This window comes from Scardinius erythrophthalmus, assembly GCF_964197995.2.
Source record: "Scardinius erythrophthalmus genome assembly, chromosome: 4".
Lineage (NCBI taxonomy): Eukaryota > Metazoa > Chordata > Actinopteri > Cypriniformes > Leuciscidae > Scardinius > Scardinius erythrophthalmus.
The window spans coordinates 16,294,541-16,315,584 of record NC_138224.1 but is presented as its reverse complement, the minus strand read 5'-3'; the positions used below and the strand labels follow the sequence as shown (position 1 = coordinate 16,315,584).

At 40.1% G+C, this 21,044-nt stretch overlaps 1 protein-coding gene across 5 annotated transcripts in view; it reads left to right on the top strand.

The window, feature by feature from the left end:
• The window catches only part of pawr (PRKC, apoptosis, WT1, regulator), a 66,748-nt gene extending 51,063 nt beyond the window's left edge, over positions 1 to 15,685 (top strand). For 2 of the 5 annotated variants that reach the window (XM_081363574.1, XM_081363573.1), the window contains 5 exons: positions 635 to 663; positions 4,485 to 4,575; positions 6,970 to 7,074; positions 11,393 to 11,458; positions 13,337 to 14,656. In XM_081363574.1, the coding sequence (XP_081219700.1) occupies positions 635 to 663; positions 4,485 to 4,575; positions 6,970 to 7,074; positions 11,393 to 11,458; positions 13,337 to 13,423 (378 nt within the window). In that variant the 3' untranslated portion in view covers positions 13,424 to 14,656. Of the gene's footprint in view, positions 1 to 634; positions 664 to 4,484; positions 4,576 to 6,969; positions 7,075 to 9,765; positions 11,267 to 11,392; positions 11,469 to 13,336 lie in introns of those variants that run through there. The other 3 variants (XM_081363576.1, XM_081363575.1, XM_081363572.1) reach the window with 3 other exon arrangements.
• The last annotated feature ends 5,359 nt before the right edge of the window (positions 15,686 to 21,044 follow it).

The window sequence follows — 21,044 nt, the reverse complement described above, 5'->3', positions numbered from 1 at the left end:
AAAGTTTGAGAGGCTGTGAGGTGATAAGAGGAATGATAAGTAAAATGTAAACATTGTGGATAAAAAAATTAACATGCATTTAAACACAGATAATAAAAATAATAATAAATGAGATATTTGAGAAAGAATGATATTGGGTCGATACTGTGAACACTATTGAGAATTATTATTTTTATATTGTAAAACAACATAAATTGTGCTGGACATTAAAAATAACTGTTAAAACATTATAATAAACAGAATTATGTGTTCCTGGAACATACTGGTCTGTAAGTGTTAGGTATGAGGTAGATATCAGCATTTAGTGAGAGTTTGAGAATGATAACCTGTAGGCCGTCACAGTGATGGAACTTGTTTTGATGCGCTTGTTTGGAGAAAACACAACTGAAACGTTCAGCGCTGACGCTGAGTGAGTTGGTGCCTGGATTTATTGTTTTTTGATTAATTTTTTTCTGGTTTAGCTCTTGTACCTCAGAAAGGGGCGTATGAATAGTCATACCGTTCAAAGGCCAAAAGAAGCTATTGGGAGGCTTTTGTGTGTGGGTTTGTGTTTGTGCATGTATCTGTATTTACAGTAGGTCTATCTGTCTCTTTTCAGTTTTTCTCATTCTTTTGCCTCTTTTGTTTTTTTCAGGACACTCCGAGATCCAGAAGTCATAAGAGGTGAGTCTGACTGCATCCAGTATCTGTCAGTGGGTGAAATGCGTTGTTTCAGCATTGCGTTGCACAGTGGCAGATCGAAGGGATTAAACAGTTTTAGCTGTTGACCGCAGCTCTGTACCATTCACTCATCTGGTGGCTTCTGTCAGATGTACAAAAATTCTCCTGGCTTAAAAATTTGCCTTAGCGAAACTGCTGAAAAAGATGTGTCTTGTCAGAAGAAAGGGATTTAAAGCCTGTGACAGCATGGCTTAACTGGACTCATTTTCAGAGCCATTGAGAGACTGCCAGGAGCTTTCGTTCTCTCAGTCGGCAGCAACGTCAGGACTGAATTTGTTTCCACTTGAATGATACAAGTGGACTGTTTGTATCAAAAGCTGATCAGACACATTTGAGAGAAAAGTTCCAGGAAGTTAAAACTTGTAGACCCTAAGTTTTTCCCTACGATTCACCCCAAACCAAACACTGATCAAGTTTGACAAAGAAATATCCACTTGTGTCACCTCTCACGTAAACACTTCCTGCCCCAGCTATTTTTCTTAAACATTTCCAAGTGTCACATTCAATTATTGATTGAATGGGGGGAATCCTTCCTGCCACAGGCAGTAAAATTGTTAAATGAAAGGTAGTGTTGGTGTTTACCGAGCAGGTCTTAGTGATGGTTTTTATATATATATATATATATATATATATATATATATATATATATATATATATATATATATATATATATATATATATATATATATATATATATATATATAATAAAGCAGCAATTCCAATTAGTTTAGCTAGTTCATTTAATTGAACTAACTGATTTACTAAAGGAATCAGACCTCACCAGTTTACAATCGCTTGGACTCGTACATTTTGCACACTGGTTCCAGGGTGATGCAGACAAAAGCCCATCTGAGGCTCAGTCTGGCCGTTTGATTAGTCGCCCATCTTTCTGCCCCGACACTCGCACTCGAACACCCAGGGCACTGCCGCAGCCGGCACGACAGGTGGGCGGCAGAACAAGCAGCTGAGACCGCCACATACACACTCACAGTGAATCAGAATAAGAGGAGAAGGCTAACATTAAATTACAGTCCCACTGCCATATTTAATGTTCCAGAGACCAGGCAAATACGTCTTACTATGGTTAGTATAGTACTAACCAAAAGTTTATTCTTGAGGAATGGACACAGTTCTTTAGAATTGTTTTCAGAATGAATTAAAACTGCTGCCAGCTAGTATGGCCAACATATTTAGTGTTGACTTCTGTACCCCTCTCTCTCTCTTTCTCACTCACTCACTCACTCACTCACTCACTCACTCACTCACTCACTCACTCACTCACTCACTCACACACACACACACTCACTCACTCACTCACTCACACACACACACACACACACACACACACCTACCCCTGCTGGTTTTCCAGGAGCAGATCATTACCTCTGCCTCCTCCCGTTTCCTCTCCACAGGGGACTAATGCAACAGAGTGGCTGTTACATTCCCAGGACATGAACATTCAGATTGGACATGTGCTCTGTTCTCCGAGTCTATCAGATTCAGACTACCCTACACTGATAGAGGCACGGCAAAATACATCACACACCTTATCTGGACGCATTACTGGACCTTTTTGTTTAGGGTTTCCTTTATTATTATTATTATTATTGTTCTACTTTTTTTGTTGTCTTCAGTGTTGAATAACAGCTGTGTCATCTTTGTAAGATGTCAGGACCAATTGCAGTTTTGAAAGTACAGTTTTACATCTTAAGAAGAAAACAACTTGTCGCCACTATGCTAGCTTGTGGCCAGGACATTACTTTGTGGTTGCTGGGGTGTTCTAGGTGGTTGTAAGGTGGTTCCTTTGTCATGAAGAAGAAATAAAATGAAAAGAGCCTACCTGAAAACGTGATATTCTGGTCTCTAGACATGGCACAGGTCCATTATCATCACGTGTTAGCAGAGTTTGATCACTTAAAAGTAATGCAAAATACACACAAAAATTGCTGGAGGAATTAATCTTAGGGGTTTGTTCAAATCTGTAACCCTAAGAATGAGCAAGAATATTAATAATGGTGATGATGCTTGTATTAAATAAATAGTTTTGGTTCATAAGCATCGGCTTCATTCTGTACGTTTGACCTGAATATCCTCATTATACAGTATGAAGCACTTGACCGTACCTCCTCATTAGCTGGAGGATTGGAACGACCGTCCGTCAAAAGAAAATAGCTGTGGCGAATATTTGATCCGGCAAATGATCTTTCAGTGCCTGAACGACGATGTCCCAACCAGACCTCAGTGAATGTTAATATTACGGGGGCCAGAGCCCCCATCAGCCCGTCTGCGAGTTTTTCGGTTGAAGTGAGTCTTTAGAAGACGGAGGTGAGGCGACTGAAGCTAGTTCCAATCAGAGCGGGATATTTCTGTAGGGCCAGTGTTGCGTTTGTCACTTTCACAGCTGATTTCACAGCAATTTCAAAGACATTTTTGAATTCTGTTTTCTTGTAGCTGTGAAATGTAAGTGTTTGAAATGTAAAATGACAGGTTCTCTTAAGCAGGGCTCTGTCCTTTATTAACTTGGGATTGGCCGCAGATCTGAACGCTTGCTTCAAAACATCTGCATTCGCAACTCATCTAGCTCCTGTTTTGTCTTTCCAAACGACGTTGGACGGACACGGTTTTATTCATGTAGATCTGATTGGATCAGGATGGGGTTAACGTGTTACACAGTCAAATCGTTAATTACTCATAATGCGCTTCTCTTGACTGTTTTATTCCACATGTAATTACGACTTAAGGACTAGAGAAACTAATTATGGACTTAAGTTGTACCACAAATTAAGTATTTTTTTTCCACAATAATTGATAAATATCACAATATAGTAATGCAAAGCTGCACCAAAACAATGTGAATTGTAAAAAGCGCAATTTGGGATTACAAATTTAAGTTTCTTTTCCTCCCGCTTTTGTGGAATGTACAGGCAGCCCTCATTCAGAACACTCTGAAACAAAAAGATGGCCCAATAATTTGATTCCCAGTGAGGTTATCGGCCGAAAGAGTAAAATATTACAAAGGAATTCTGTCAAAGGTTTCCACATATGTACAGTAATTATTTAAATGAACCTGGTTTAAAATAAGTTCCGCATGAAAATTCCCGGAGTGTCTGGCCTTGGTAAAGAGAGAGAGAGAGAGAGATGCTGAAGTGGAAACAAATGAAAAAAGACAGATATTCTTTTTTTCTTTGTTTCTCCCTTTTCTTTGACTAGCTGCACAGCAGTGTCCCAAGGCTCAGTCCTGTAAGAAGCAGGTCTGTTCTCGTCACTAATGAAAGAGCATTGCTCTGATGCCTTCTACTGTGCCATAAAAAGGCTTTTCATACTCTGATCATTTACTGCTTCAGTTTTCTTATTTCCGCTCCTACGAAATAAATGACGCACTTTCCAATCCATTATGTTAGAAAAAGGTTGAAGTCTCATTTAAAAAGAGAAAAAAAATTGTGAAAAGATGTTTCAGCAAGGCATCTTTTGTAACCAGACCGTTGAATGAAAAGGTGAGCACCTGTTTTTTTATTTTTTTATTTAAGCTTTTAAGAAGCGCCTCCATTAGAGGCGTACGGTACCATTGGCAGCGAGTCACGAACCGGGCACACTGTTTCAAAATGCTATTTCAGCGTCAATAAGCACGACCCCTTTTAGTTTGTTTTGTACCGTACTTGGCACGTTCAAAAGAAAGATGTATTCATTTAAATGTTGGAGCTAAAACAAGTACCATTTGCATTAGTGATGGTTTTGCATTGAAAATTGTGTTTTTGTGTGTCCAGCGACGAAGACAGACATCGCCATCGACACGGACGGGAAGGCAGCGGCGTCGCGCCCACAGCCCTGGAAAGAAGGATAGAGGAGCTAGAGAGGGTACGTTTGTGTTAAGATGGAACGGCGTGTCTCACCTACAGGTTTTCACAGTCTTGTTCTCAAAGACTTTGTTTGTGTCCTTGAAGCAAAATGTTTGCCTTTACATCATACACATGTAGTGTAAAAAACATTTCAGTGGGTTTAAGAAGTCTTTCTGCTATCTTTGGGTCGATCCTAAATCACTGGTGCGTAAGTTCTCACGGCGCAGTCCTGACCTTTCTCTGGAAGACATCTCCGTCCCCACCGTTTTTATGAAACGCCACGTGACCGAACTCTGTGCAGCTCACTCTCAAATGTCACCATACTTTCAAACCTGGAACCCACTCGAACTCATGGTCACATACTTTTCACATATTAAATTTTCATTTCAGCATGGGGTCAATATCCAAAGCCAGTGAGACTTGATTTTTTTAGCACCTTATCTTGCAGTGGTTTCACATATATTTCTCAGCACGACAGCTCTGTAATAACCTTCAATTTAATTGGCTTCAGATTTTTCCTCGAGACCTTGAGATCAGCACATTGAGACAACACGATCGTGAGAGGAATTTCTGTAGTCACCCAGACACGCGTAGGCCCTACACGAGAGGCGCCGTTTTATTGTCATGCGACAAACAGTCATAATTATGAATGTCTTTGAGAGGATGTAGGAACACACGTTCAGGTGCACTTACATCTAGATCCGACGGAGGATGAGCATTTGTTACGGGAAGGATTGAGAGCGTGAAAACTCTGAGACATTGCATTTTCTGTTTTGAATAAAAGTGCAAATTCTAACTGTGCCCGATGTGACAAAATTGTAATGAATGTCTATATGTCTATCTATACTGCAGACAAAACCGACACGACATACTCATTTATGTTTAAAGGGGTCTTGAATTGAGAAATCATACTTCAACATCATTTCCTCTTTAGCCCCGTCCACAGATTCACGCATGTCATGTAATTATAGTAGATCCCAGAGATGCAAACAGAGGATTACTCCAGCAACAAAATGCCTCTGAGGATTACAAGACATTGTGCAGTGGCAAATTGTGGAAAAACACAGTCTTTGCATTGACTTTGATTACAAAGTGTCAGATCGTGTCAATTTGTTTGCTCGCTTTATTTTACTTGGAATTCTTTTCAACAAGACACCGTTTGGCACAGGCTTTTCAGAGACCGAAAAGAAAAGACGATGCACCGCTGACAATATTTCGTCCGGCAGCAATACCGAGTATTTATGCTTGTAGCGTTGCAGGGTTCATACGGAAGAAAGCACTAGAATGCTGCTTTTGTTATTGTTTGGTCTAAGCCATTCGCTGTCATCTTAATAAAAGCTTCGGTGATCTTCTGTCATTACAACACATTTCCAACTTTCAACACGTTTTATATTACAACACAACACTGCAATTGACAATGTAAGAAAATGATGACAATTCTACAAGTGCAATGGCAGGGATGTGGAAAATTATTATAATAAGCAAAACTGTTATCCAATCATAGCAGTTGGCATTTACGCCCCAGGTTCCCTGTCTTGAATGCGGCACGCTTATCAAAACTGAGTGTATCAAAGAGAGGGTCCAAAACAGGGTAAACAATAGCCAGTTACTTCTAAATGATGTTTTTGGATGTTAAAATCTTGATAAAATAATAAGTGGACCTCAGAGAACATTATAAAAAAAAATCAGTTTATGACCCCCTTTAATAATAATAATAATAATAATAATAACAACAACAATAGTAACACTTTACCATAAGGTTTCGTTTGGTAGCATTAGTAAACTACATTAGTTAACATGAACTAATAATGAACTGCACTTCTACACCATTTATTAATCTTAATGAATGTTCATTTCAACCTTTACTAATAGATTATTCAAATCAAAAGTTGTATTTGTTAACATTAGTTAATGCACTGTGAACCAACATGAACAACTGGATTTTTATTAGCTAACGTTAAAGATTAAGAAATACAGTAACAAATGTATTGCTCATGGTTAGTTAATACATTTACTATTGTACTACAATAGTACTATTGTAAACCTTATTGTAAAGTGTTACCATATTAATAATAAGAATAATAATAATGTGAAGCATTACTTTTGAAAAATATTGTCCATTTATAGGAAATAATTTGGAGATAAGCAATCACCCATATTATTTACATATCAGGTATTCAGCAACCAGTCACACATGGTGTTAATTGTTAGTCAGATAAAATAATCAAAATTGGGCTGATTTTAAAGAAAATGAGAAGTTTTGGATGCAAGACACCTTGATTTAAAGTAAAAAAAAAAAAAAAAAAAAAAAAAAACTGTCCAAAGAAGTCCAGGGCAGTCTGTCACCATGCTGTGTTGACACATTGTGAGATGCACACAAGGCTTTGGATCTGACAGAATTGTGTGTTCACAGGAGCTGTCCTTGGAGAGACAGGAGAACGGTCGCCTGCTGAAAGCCCATCAAGACAAGGACGAGCTGATCATTAAGCTGAAGGAGGAGATCGACCTGCTAAACAGAGTGAGAAGCCTCGTAACACACGCACTTGGCCAGAGGCGGCGCTATCTGTCCTTGTCATTTTCATTTTGTGTCCGATAACCACATAGGCATTTGATTTGTGTTTGAGTAAATGACAATTTATAGGCTGATTGCACACGTGCTCCTAGAGCATTTTGCTTGGGCTTAACCTAAAATAGGCCAGCTGTCACTCACAGTAGAGGTATGCGTGGAATCTCTGTTTCGTTCCTGCTAAAAAGAAGTTTTATTTCTTTCTGCTCCCGGCTGCAGCTTTTACATTTTGGCCCCCCATTTCTTTGTCCCGCTTCCCGCACACACATCAGTATCATCATTCCCACACCTGCTCTCAGCTGCGTTGGGCCCCGTGGGAATGCAATTCTCCAACGTGTAGAATTTTGAAATGAACGGCCCTCAAATATGGCACGTCAGTTAGAAGTAGTACAGGACAACCTCATTGTCTTTGACTTCACTATGTATTGGCAGGTATACAAATTGCAATAAAGTGAAAGCTCACCATTTAACCTAGGTTTTTAAAGCAGCAAATAGTTTGGAAAAGGTCCAAACAGTGCAGTACTCAAAGAGGTAATAGACATTTTGATTTGTTTCTAAAACAGTGACGTAGGCCAGCAGTCACTCGAGGCTGTGTCGGCCGTCCTTCAGCCTTCAGGGGTTTTGCACAAAACATCAAACACTATAACCTACCGAAGTAGCCAAGTTCATTTGGTTCCCTCAGTGCGATTGATGGCAAGTTAACATATTTATTGAATGTATCATCAAAAAAATAGTAAAGCAAAAATATATATCTTTGTTTTTTGATCCTAAGATTGACAGCACTATTGTGCTGATGTGAGATTTAAAAAGTTGTCACGTGGCATAAACGTTTGTCACACAGAGTGTCCCATTAAGGAGTGGTAATCAAAAGCACCACAAGCACACAGCGTTGCACTTGTTTACTCAGCTAATGGACATATCTGCTAACTTGTCACGGTATACACTAAGGCACCTGGCAGCACTGGGACGTCTCTGTTGAGTTTGCAGGTATTTTGCATTGCGTCAAGCTCTGTCCCCAAACAGCCACTTTTCACGCAGACCGGCAACGAAAGAGAAACTATTAGCAAACGACCACGTCGCCATCTCGCAGCAATCAGCTCTATATCGTAAAGGTTCTTTGTGGCTTAGTGGAAGATTAGAATGATCATTTGCTTTAGGGTAAGAAATGGTGTCAGTGTGTTTCGTGCCATAAGCGTTTAATGTGTAGCGGCTGCCACCGCATTGGGCCAGACTGGAAATTTGATGAACATTATGGAGTCACGGTGTCCCACGGGGATAGATACGAGGCTGGAACCGGACGGACTCTTTGAACATGCATCGGGCGCTGGCTAAGTGAACACTTGCATTTACGAGCACACAGCGCCAGTCAAGTAGCAAGACGTAGCGTTAGAAAGGTCCTTCTCGTGGCAAACGAGGTCAAGGTTTAGTAATGTAATTTCACAGATAGTTTAACACGGCACTGTCATTAACAGTTTTTCCATCACAAACGCATTAAAGGTCGATGTGCAAGTTTATGACAGGTCATCTTTATACTTGAAATGCGTGCGCAATAGCTGTAACGATGATGCTACTTAATTCTAGAAGCTTGTGAGCAAAGGTGTGCCTTTTCCAGCGTCTGTATTAATGCAGAGCTGAAAGATTGTAATAATGTCTGAGTCAGGGTTTTCCATCGTGCTTTCACAGTGCGGTGTCAGCGATTGGTCTCTTAATGTGCCCGATCACATGAAACGGTGAAAACATTGGCTTCTCTCCTTGACTAAGAATTGAGTTGTGTGTGAAAAAAATCAGTTGATTATGTCATGTTGACAATCAGGTGTGTTTGGGAATGTAGTTAAGGTGTGTTTGATGATGTGAGGTGACATTGTACATATTGTTTGTGGCAGTTTGTCTGATTTTCTGTTTTGTTTCTGTGGGTTGTCTACGATGTATATGGTAGTAGTCAGTGTCTTTACAGCGGTAATACATATTTGTGTAATGTTTTTGCTGTGCTGTGTTATATGTGTGAATTAGGAAGAATGAAATGTGGAATGGCTTGTTTGGTGGTGACGTGTAAAGTAGCTGGTAAGGAGTTAGTTACTTAAAGTGAAGTTGAATTGAGATGCTTTTGTCTAAATTGATTGAGGTGATGTGTGATGTGTTATTGTGGCTCTATTTGTCCAAGCCAATCTAGCTGGAGGCTGTTTGTATAGTGTTTTAGTGTATGTATGGTTCTGATATTGTGATGGAGTGAGGAATGAAGAAATAATGTAAGTAATAAATGCTATGTAGAGTAGTAATAAAGCAAGAATTGCTAATGTTTGTGGAGTAATGTGATGTGTAGGTTTCTGCATATGTCAGGAGTATCCAAACCTGGGGTTAGCGCCAACCACAATCCAATACACCTGGAGGGGATAATCCCAGTGTTAGTAGGCATAGTAGTATAGAGAGTTGTAGGCATGTGTGTGGTGGAGGCAAGTTTGGCCATCCTGAATATGGTGATGTGGTTGTGTTGTGAAAGAGCACAAGGAATAGTTGTAGCTGGAAGCAGGTTAGGAAGATTGTCCACAAGCTTTTATGGTAGGCATTTATTGCGTGTTCCCTGAAGAAGAGTCCTCAAACAGTTGTGTCCCATACCTGCTGAGTATTGATGTGTGTATTTTGAAGGAAAGCAGAGTGTTTCCCTTCCGTCCCCTCGGCTGTCCCTCTCGGTGGAGTCGCGCAGGTAGAGTCGCAGGTCTTTACACGAGCCGGTCTTCACGCGACGAGGGAAGAACGCGACGGCTGCCGCTTCCGCTCCAGGAATGCTGCATCTCAAATACTTCTTGGCTCCTTGTCCCGCACCTGCCTGACGCCTCGTCAACCAATAGCACACAGCTATGCGTTACCACCTACACCAATGCTTCTCGCCCCACACCTGACGCCACTCATCAGCTCGTTTCTGTGCGGCCCTATCCGCTGCCCTGGGTGTGTCGCTCGAGGAGCCCAGGAACTTTTACTGTGCTGCTTTATTCATGATCACTTTTGGAATAAAGTGTCAAAAAAAGGTGTGTTGCCTTGTTTTTGCCTCATATTTCACTCCCTTATTTGAGGGGAGGCTCTCTCTCACTCTCACACACAGGGTTCTGCTCATATACTTGACTATAGAATCTTTTCCATAATACACATCAACTATCTGCCACAATCATTTTCATTGCATCACAGCTGTGCATTATTACTACATGTCAATGCACATTTGACTTGTATTATTCACTAGTACACATGCATCAAAAAACACTAATCAAATTTCATCCTGGCTACTGATTCCTTCTTATGACTTATTCCCCACTTTTCAACAATCCCAAATTCCACTCATCCTGCAGTCCAGTTCGATATCCTTACCTCTCCATCATGGGCCAGCTCGGCATTAGAAAGCCGCTCCGCTTTTAGTCCTACGGCAGGGAACGAACCCAGTAGGTGGTTCTGACCCTTTTATGGCAGAGCTGTTGTCTTTGTCTTAGATTGCAGTCTGTTCTCTCGTTTGATTCCAACACAAACAGCTTCGACAGCGCCAACAAACACAGTCTGTTGTGTCGTTGCTAGACCGCTCAAAGGTTTGCCTGATGTGTCTGTCTTGTCCCTTTACTGTAAGGTACATATGCTAACAAGATTCAATAGAAATAAATGTCAACAAATAAAGGCATGCGCACATAAATGCACTGTAAACAAAGCTTCCAGGAACAGATGTGAAAAGGTCACTCGCACTTAAACAGACTCCAATGAAAAACACAAATTCCTCTTTACGCCACTCGACGACAAAAGACACCAAGAGAATTGTTCTCTCCCGACACTGCCAAACTGCCACTGACGGCCCTGGATGCTGCCGTTGTGGCTCAGCTTCGTCCAGCCTTTCTGCGCCCTGCAAAAACAACAAAAAACACTACACCTCCATTACACGCAAGTGCATGGACTTAATGACTGCCACTATTTTCACCTTTCACAAGCCTGCCATCGATTTGGCCGATCAACCTATGCTGAAATCTTCACGGCTTGCGTGTCATTGACTAGTCTGCTCCGTGTCTCTGCCAGAATAGCATGTACAACAGCAGAGGAAATACTTCCAACCGCACTCTGTACGCAAACATGTTATTATTTACTTTGTCCCAGAGTGTACAAGCCCTTACATATTTCCTTGTAAAAAAAAAAAAAATACATCTGATAGCTATTAGAATAATCACTGTATTCTTGCAAATTTTCATAGCCGTGTACATATTTCTCCAGTTTAACACCTTTTCACCCTTTCTTTTTACTTCAGATCTCCAAAAAGTGTGGCGCAAGTCATTCCGCTGACTGTCCGTCATCGTTACTGACCGAGGAAACTGTAAATTAAAGTTGTCGCTTACTTGTCAGATCTTTTGACGAGGCCACGGCTTCTTTTATTGCAACTGCACGATTGTGCTCGTGTCACATTTGTGATTATTAATCCTGCTAACATCACTTTTATTGAAGCAGTTCAACTTACAGCTTTGCTATTAGTAGACTGCTGCCTAACACTGTTGAGAGACTGAGGTCATTCACACACATTTAATCTAGGGATGCGCCGATACCATTTTTTTCTGGTCCGATCCGATACCAAAAATTCTGCTATCGACCGATACCGGCGCACTTTCTTTTTAAATCAAGTAGAATTTCTATAACTGATAATCACTAGTTTGCGTGTTAAACATAATGTACTAAATACAGAAACTTCATTATAAAGAAAAACAACAATCAAAAAAAAATATGATTATAATCTATGACAAAAAAGCTATTATAAACTAAATTAGTGGATAATTCTGCATTAAAAGTTACTCTTGAAAAATCACGAGCGCCCAATAATTGGATAAAATCTGAACATTTACTGGAAAAAAAAAACATTATTTAGTGGGGAACAAATAAGACACAATAAGTGTAGCGCTAAATCTGGTAAAACGTTACAAATAAAATGAACACATCTTTAGCGCAGCTCTTTAATGGGGCAGGCAACATATGATAGATAGGACAGAACAAGAAAGGCTATTAATAATCTTTCATTGCGCAAAAGTATTAGAATATGAAAGGATCGCAGCGCACAGCGCTTCGAGTCCGCATTGAAAAGTTCAAAGCACAAAGGAAAGACACAATGATGTGTAGTGTATCATACAGTATCTATGCAATAGTTTATTGCGTCTTTTCTTATAACAGTTTTAAATTTCAGTTACTGTGCGCGTGAAGAACAATTATAGCGTTTTCTACTCCAGTGTTTTGATCTAACAGACACCCGGTAGAAAGTAACATGATTAAGGTACAGCAATAAAGTCCAACAATATATAAAGCTGTTTTATGCGAAACCATAGACCTTTATCTACACATCAAGTATAATAATAGTAACATTGAATCATCTTGAAGAGAGTTTCATCGTGTTGACTGTCGTAACCTAACGCGACGCGCTGTTGAATACTGAATGGAGAATGACTGACAGCCGCAGCGGAGGGAACACTTTACGTGGACTTGAATTTAATGACTCATTTCTACCTCACATTATACTATAGAATGGCTTTAGAACACTTACTATAGCACACTATCACAAATCACACCGATTCATTTTTCAATCCTACTAGCCTATTATTTTGACTAAATAAAACAACTGCTTTTTTGAGTGGCATAAACACACCATCATGCCGGTATCTGTATGCCGCTGCAATACACGCATCTTTCAGTGTAAGGTAAATGATTCATTGATTATTCATTTTAATTTAAATTCATGGGAATTTGGCCATTGACACGCCCTACTTGTAATAGTGTACGGTACAAGGGGAAAATGCCATTGCCTACAAAGATTGTGAAGCACAAATGACCTTTCCCTCACCAATTTACAGCAGTTGTTTTGTAAAAACACTTGCGTATTGAACCAGCAAACGCATCCTCCTAACACCTCCAACAAAGACACTCACGCATTCAATTCCGTATTAAAGAGCATCTTCTAAACATTTAACAGCATCTTAATACTTAGTACATATTTCGGTTTTAGACGCTCTTAGACTACAAATACCATATTGTTTGTGACACCCTAACAACAACCAACTCTATTACAATCCATCCAGGATCACCCTTGTGTTTCGTGAGAACGGCATTATTAGATGGCGTGTTACGCTTTGAAAAAATGGCCTGCTATCATAGCTTCCTTTCTTTTGTGATGGAAAATAAACTAATCCTCTCTCTACGTTTCTAACCTTTTCAGGATCTGGATGATATTGAAGACGAGAACGAGCAGCTAAAACAGGAAAATAAGACCTTGCTCAAAGTGGTCGGCCAACTCACCAGGTAGAACCCGGTGACCCGAGGACGGCTGAGATGGAGTCTGCGTCTCGCTGTGGCGGCCGGAGGGATTGGTTGAAAAACCCCGCCGCCGCCGCCTCTGTCCTTTATGTGCTCTGCTCTGGTCTTACGTGTCTGTCTGTCTTGTTGTCGCTCTCTGGAAGACAATGCGCGCGTGGGGGAGGCTTTGAGAACCTGGACCTCCGGATGTGGAGCCACCGACGCCGTGTTACTCGAGGCATCCCTCTTCTACCCGAAGAACTTGCCCTCTATTTAATGTAAATGTGCGTGTACATAGGCTACTCTGACTGTCCTTTTGAGGCTTATGCAAGACAACGAAAAGAGGAAATGCGTTTGAATGTATGTGGTGTGGCACCAAATTCCTTTTCTATTACAATTGCCTTTGTCAAAAATTCTATTACCCCATGGAAATGAGTCCCAAAAAAGTGCCTGTTAAGACAGTAGCCTGCATCTCAACTTGTGGCCTCGTTTTAAACTGGGTAACCGATCCTCCCTGGCGGTTGGCGGTACTTGGTGCAACTCCGTCAACAACCTTCCCGTTTTTCTTTTCGGCCCTTCGGCCTTGAGCGTGACGCTATGAATAGGTCTCCGGCTTGAAGCTTGCAAATGCTGTAATGAATATTATCTGTTATTGTCTGATCATTTTACACGCTGTTTAAATGTTTACATGTGGTTTAAACTCGTGGTATCGATAGCTGTAGCTTTTCATCATGTACGGTTAGCGTGACTCGTAGCCTAGGCTGCTGCTGCACGTTTTCGATTAATCGGACCCGTTTGGAGACGTTAAGCGTGTTCGTGTGGCCTCTTCTAGCCCGTAAAGGCCGCGATGTGACATTTATAAACTGCAATTGTTTGCTCACCATTTTGGGGTTCTTATCTATATTGAGCTAATCTACAGTGCTAATGACATGTATTGTGCAAAGTGATTTAAGGGGGTATCTTTTTTTTTTACTATAGGGGTGGAAGATATCTGTTTCCCATTGCTTTACGTAATGCATGTACAGAAGATTGAATAAAAGTTTGCATAACAATCTTTCATGCAATTTTTTTATTTTTATTAATCAAATTCTGTCTTATGCAATGATTGTATTTCTAACCATATTTATTTCCAACCAAATGGACGACGTTATAAAATCTATACCTCTTCTGACGTCATTTACTGGCCTTCGTTTCGGGTGTGTTCACACTTGGCATGTTTGGTTTGATTCAAATAAACTGGTGCGATTGCTCTGTTTGTGCGGTTCGTTTTGAATAAGTGTGAAGGCTGCCATCCGAACCCTGGTGTGCACCGAGCACGCAGACTGAGACCCTTTAAAAAGGTGGGTCTCCGTCTGCTTCCAAAAGGACTCTAGTGCTGTTCGACTGAAATGTGAACGCAACGTGGACTTAAGACATCGAAACAAGTCACAAGAAGCCATCCTAAAAAGGACAGAATGCTCAAGCATTTCTGGGTTTTCTAGTCATTGTGTGAACTCCAAGCAAACAAGGACCGCGTGCGTCGTTTCCTTTTTTTGGTCCAACTACAAGGTGTGAACACACCCTTGCTTTCTTAGATATTTTGAAGAATCTTGGTAACCAAACAATTTTGGTAGACCCCGACCGATAAAGGATTTTTAAGGCCGATACCGATACAAATATTTGGTGATTTAAAAATCCGATATTCCGATATATCGGCCGATATATATTTAAAAAAAAAATCCAGAAACGCGTAACAAAACATGAACAGATTTCCCTAACATTAGTTATTTGTCGTTATTTAAGAGTCCTCAGCCTTACGAAAATAATATGATAATGCAGTTTAAAAATAAACTTGTTTTTTTTTGTTCAAAGGACTTTAAGTTTCATATCTTAAGTTTGTATTTTTATACATTATATTTATCAGAACTTTAATATATTCTGTTCTGTTGTGACAATCAAACAAACAAGTTTATTTTTAAACTGCATTATCATATTATTTTAGTAAGGCTGAGGACTCTTAAATAACGACAAATAACACATTATTACATATTTGAATTATTACTGTCAACTATTATTATTAATATTGACAGTAATAATTCAATTATGTAATACTGTGTGTGTGTGTGTGTGTGTGTGTGTGTGTGTGTGTGTGTGTGTGTGTGTGTGTGAAGAACTGATAAGATTGTAAATGTGTACCTTGAAATGCAATGTAAGTCGCTTTTGATAAAAGCGTCTGCCAAATGTCAATGTTATAAGCTACCTTATAATTACAATGTCAACTTGCTTATCCCTTTACCTGCACTCTTTTAATTCTATCCATCTATTCCATCAAGCTACAACAAACCATTTTCAATCATCATTTGCTGCCTGCCTTCTAAAATCTACTACTTAGTGATGCGCTAAATACATTATGTGACTCGTTAATGCTGCGGCTAAAAAAAGTCAGCAACGCACGCTTGGATTTCACACACGTGGAAAAGAAAAGCTAACTTTTATGCACAGGCTATGTTTGATACTTTTTCTCTATGTCTAAATGTTCACTCCAAGCTTGCCTAACTTACATTTTACAATGCAGAGACTGGAACTACAGATATGCTAGTTATAAATACAGTAATCATTACTTTATTTAGGCAGAATAAGTTCGTTGTGATTTCCAAGCTCATTGAGGTTAGCGATCTTCCTTGTATAGTGCCCTCTGGTGGACAAACTATGCAGCGCCAACACTCATAACATGGTTGAAGGGTGTTTCGTCCGCTTTTGTTTTATTTTTTAAATATTCATTTATCGGCCATTATAAATGCCGATACCGATAGTTTGGAAAATGCCTAATATCGGCCGATAATATCGGCCCGCCGATACATCGGTCGGGCTCTAAATTTTGGTGACCGTTGACTTGACTTGCATTGTATGGACAAAAACATACAAAAGAAACAAACATTACTCAAAATATCAGAATTTTATGTTCCGCAGAACAAAGCAAGTCATAATTGGAACAACATGATTAAATGATGACCGTTTTCATTTTTGGGTGAACCATCCTTTAAAATTGCATGAAATTTGACAATCACCTCTTGTCACAAGTTTTTGTTTTGTTTACTGTATGCAAAGTAGAATTTCTTTATCTTGATTTTTGGCTAAACTTTGATCCTGACATCATCTGGACACTTTTTACAACATTCACCCAGCGTCTCCCGCCGTGTGGTTTCAGTCCTCTGTGAATAGAACAGGCCCAGATTGGCGCCGCGGGAAATCGTGAGGCATTCATAAAACCAATCAGAGGCTACCGAGCAGAAGGCTTTGCTATCTAGAGGATGCAGGGACTCCTGCATATTAATAAAGCGACGCCTCTGTGGTCATTAGAGCCCTCACCCCAAGAGGAACGTCTGCTATCGCGCTAATGCTTTAGTAATTGCTTCATCTCCCCCACTTTGCTGCTCCAGGACAGACGTGCGTCTGGATTAGCATTTTTATGGAGAAAGAGCCATGTGGATTCTTCTGGGAAGAGTGGAGACGCAAACGCATCCGTTACTGAACTTTTAACATTCCTCCACCTTTACAACTATTTGTTGCTCAAGTACTGATGTAAACAGACCGTGGTCATAAAAATGATGGAAGCTCACGCTAAATTCACTGCGTCGTGATCCTGTGTTATTCAAAATGTATTTCAATAAAGCAGCGTTCAAACTGGCAGGGGAGTCCTACGCCCTCGTCAAGAGCAATTCAATTTTGATGGAATTAAATTAAATTCATTTTAATTGATTCATTATTTATTTCAGGTATCACCAAATCGATTTTCTGTTTTAACACTCTGAACGCTAGCTTTGTGAATCAAGAGTCGGACTGACACGGCAGACCCTCATGGTCACGTGACTGATAGAAGTTGCAAATAAACTTATGATCGTTCACACACTTGGATGACTTGTAAATATTTCAGTGTTTACTTTTGTGCTGAACAGCTGTTTTTACTGCATACTAGCAGGGGATATTATAATTTTAATTGATGTATTAATGATGTATCTACCGGGTGTTCAAAATACATAGTTTTGTGTTTTACGTTGTGTAGGTCTCCGGCTGACTCACGTTATTACTGTTTTACTGAAAAAGTTATGCTAATTAGCTGTGGCCCACTATTCCACCAACAATTGTGTCCATTAATGCAGATAAATTTAATGCATTCTTACTACTTTGAGTATTGATAAAGGATGGACCAAGACTTGTTTTACTAACTTCAATATTACATCAGTCATTCACGTTAGTTGATACAGTTAATGATACAGTTCCCACATGTGCACCGCAATAATTCACATCGGTTTGTTAATGTACAGTACACTTGTTAATGCTGATGGTGAGGAATTACAGCTGCAACATCTCATAATGTACGATAAAACTGAGTAGCATATCACTGAGAAACGTCCTTAAGCCATCCTTGCGATGGAGGTTCGGGTTGAATAACTAGTTTGCGCTCGGATTGATATGGTAAAATCGACGCCATCATTACTGTCTTTACAGTGTGTACAATCGCTGAGCTTTAGGAAGCCTCCGGAGCTGAAGTTTAGTTATGATAATGGGTGTGTCCTTTCGAAGCTCTGTAAGTGGTAGACTAATCATTACAGAATGGGCCATCTGACCAATCAGAGCAGAGTAAGCACGTGGAAATTGACTCCAATTGACTGAATCTTCGGACGAGTTGTTTTCGAGTCTTTGAGAAATGTGGTGATGTGTAATGTATATTATGAGAAAATGAAAGTGTATTTTGAACTTTGATGCATGTAAACCTGTTGTCGGAGACCTCCAAAACAAAATTAGGAACCTTTAAAATAGCATAAAAGGGGTACTTTAATTGAAGCCGCGGAAGAAAAGGCTGTGTTCACTGGAAGTCGCAAGTCATTCAAGAGGCCAATTCCCACGGCACCGACAGATGGCGACAATCACCAGATTACAGTAAGTCACATCTCAGACATTCCACAACCCGGCCGACCAACGACAACGGACGCCAACAGATGTAAAGACTGATCCAATAAAACCTGACAAAATGTCTGTTGCCGTTGTGAAATGACTTAAATAGAACCAAATCAGGTCCCGCTCCTGCTACACACCTGCTGACAGAGAACTGCCATTCACAAAAGGAACAATTCGCATGTATTTGTGTAGGATTTGAACACAGGATGATTAGAATCAGGAGCATCATCTAGTCACGCAAGCAACATGAGACGCTAGAGTGAAATTACAAAAGCCACAAACTGACTCGTCAGAGCAACACCGGCTACTGAACAAACCTGACATCTCACCCTTCTGAGGACTCTTAAGATGCTTCATGTTTGACAGTACAGTTCTGAATTCACACTCCACCTTGGTTGCTCAAATCCTAGTTATGCCATACAGACCAAAATATATCTTCAGAATTAAGACCTACTACAGAACAATGCCTCTAGAATGCTGCCTCAACAGCCGTTTATGAACACTATTCAGGTCTAGCAAACTTTTCTTTTAAGCTTTAAAGGGATACTCCACTTTTTTTGGAAATAGGCTCATTTTACAACTCCCCCAGAGTTAAACAGTTGAGTTTTAGGCTACCGTTTTCGAATCCATTCAGCCGATCTCCGGGTCTGACAGTACCACTTTTAGCATAGCTTAGCTGAGTGCAGCAGGCGTAATGATATGACGCAGCGCCTGAAAATAGTCCCCAGCTGGACTCATTGGTTACCGAGCTGGGGACTATTTTCAGGCGCTGCGTCATATCATTACGCCTGCTGCACTCATGGTACGGCAGCAAAGTTTCTTGATTATTACGCAGGAATGAGAGTATAGTTCCTAGCCATATCAGTCTAGAAAATCACAAATTTTCATTTTCCGTCTGTCTTAGTACACGATGTAACTACAGAAGAGTCAAGTTTTAAATAGGAAAAATATCGAAACTCTTTGGTCATTTTTGGTCAGAGATGCTAATGGTCTCGTCCGATTCAATGATCTATGCTAAGCTATGCTAAAAGTGGTACCGCCAGACCCGGAGATCGGCTGAATGGATTCGAAAACGGTAAAACTCAACTGTTTAACTCTGGGGGAGTTGTAAAATGAGCCTATTTCCAAAAAAAGTGGAGTATCCCTTTAAAGGGTTAGTTCACCCAAAAATGAAAATTCTGTCAGTAATCACTCACCCTCATGTTGTTCCAACCACGTAAGTCTTTCATTCATCTTCGGAACACAAATTAAGATATTTTTGATGAAATCTGAGAGCTGGCTCACTCCTCCATAGGCTTCTAGGTAATTGCATCTGCCGGCCCAGAAAAGTTAGTTTTATTGTTAAAGACATTGTTAAAATAGTCCAAGTGACTACAGTGGTATCAAGTGACGAGAATACTTTTTGTGCGCAAACCCCCCAAAAATAACGACTTATTTCAACTATTCATTTTTTTTTGTGTGGACCTCTGATTGAGTTCACGAGAGCGCCACGACGCATGCGCGAGAACTGAGAAGATGACGCGGATGGGTCTCGATTTAGTGTTTAAAATGGTTCTAAAGTGTGCATTTCCTGGATTTCCGAATCGTGAGAAACCAACGAGAAAACGTAAAAGTGCCTTACCAATGCCGCAAAATGAATGGCTTACTTTTCACACTTTCCCATCAAATGATCATGAGCGTCATCTTCTCAGTTCTCGCGCATGGGTCGTGGCTCTCTCTCGTGAACTCACGTCAGAGGCCCACACCGAAGAAAATGAATAGGCTAGTTGAATAAAGTCGTTTTTTTTTTTTTTTTTGCACACAAAAAGTATTCTTGTCACTTGATAAACTTAATGTTAAAGGAGAACTCCGGTCAATTTTAACATTGAGCTAATTTTTTTTTGTCAATTTGGAGTGCTGTCAATACAGAGAACAACAACAAAAATCAGTGTTGCCTACACCGTGTTATCCTCTTTTGAAAATTTGCACCTTGTTGACTTCAATGGGGCAAGTTTTAAACCAGCTTTTAGCCTCTTAACATCCTTGATGTGTCATTACAAGTGCACAGCTAATGTGAGTGATTCCTTCAGAGTGATCACGGGTGAATCTGACTGCAGTAGATGTGAAAGATATTAATAAAAATGATGTTTATTCAGCCAGCGCACATACCTGTATTTACATCCTGTTTTCGGTTGAAGTCCATAGTAATCGATTGTCGAGTTCACGTGTGTGATCATAGGTAACTAAACCTATGCGTGTGAACTCGACAATCGATTACTTTGGACTTTGACCGAAAACAGGATGTAAATACAGGTATGTGCGCTGGCTGAAATAACATCATTTTTATTAATATCTTTCACATCTACTGCAGTCAGATTCACCCGTGTTCACTCAGAAGGAATCACTCACATTAGCTGGGCACTTGTAATGACACATCAAGGATGTTAAGAGGCTAAAAGCAGGTTTAAAACTTGCCCCGTTTAAGTCAACAGGGTGCAGATTTTCAAAAGAGGATAACACGGTGTAGGCAACACTGATTTTTGTTGTTGTTCTCTGTATTGACAGCACTCCAAATTTACAAAAAAATGAGCTCAATGTTAAAATTGATTGGAGTTCTCCTTTAAGCCAATTAGTCACTTGGACTATTTTAACAATGTCTTTATTAACTTTTCTGGGCCGGCAGATGCAATTACCTTGCAGCCTATGAAGGAGTG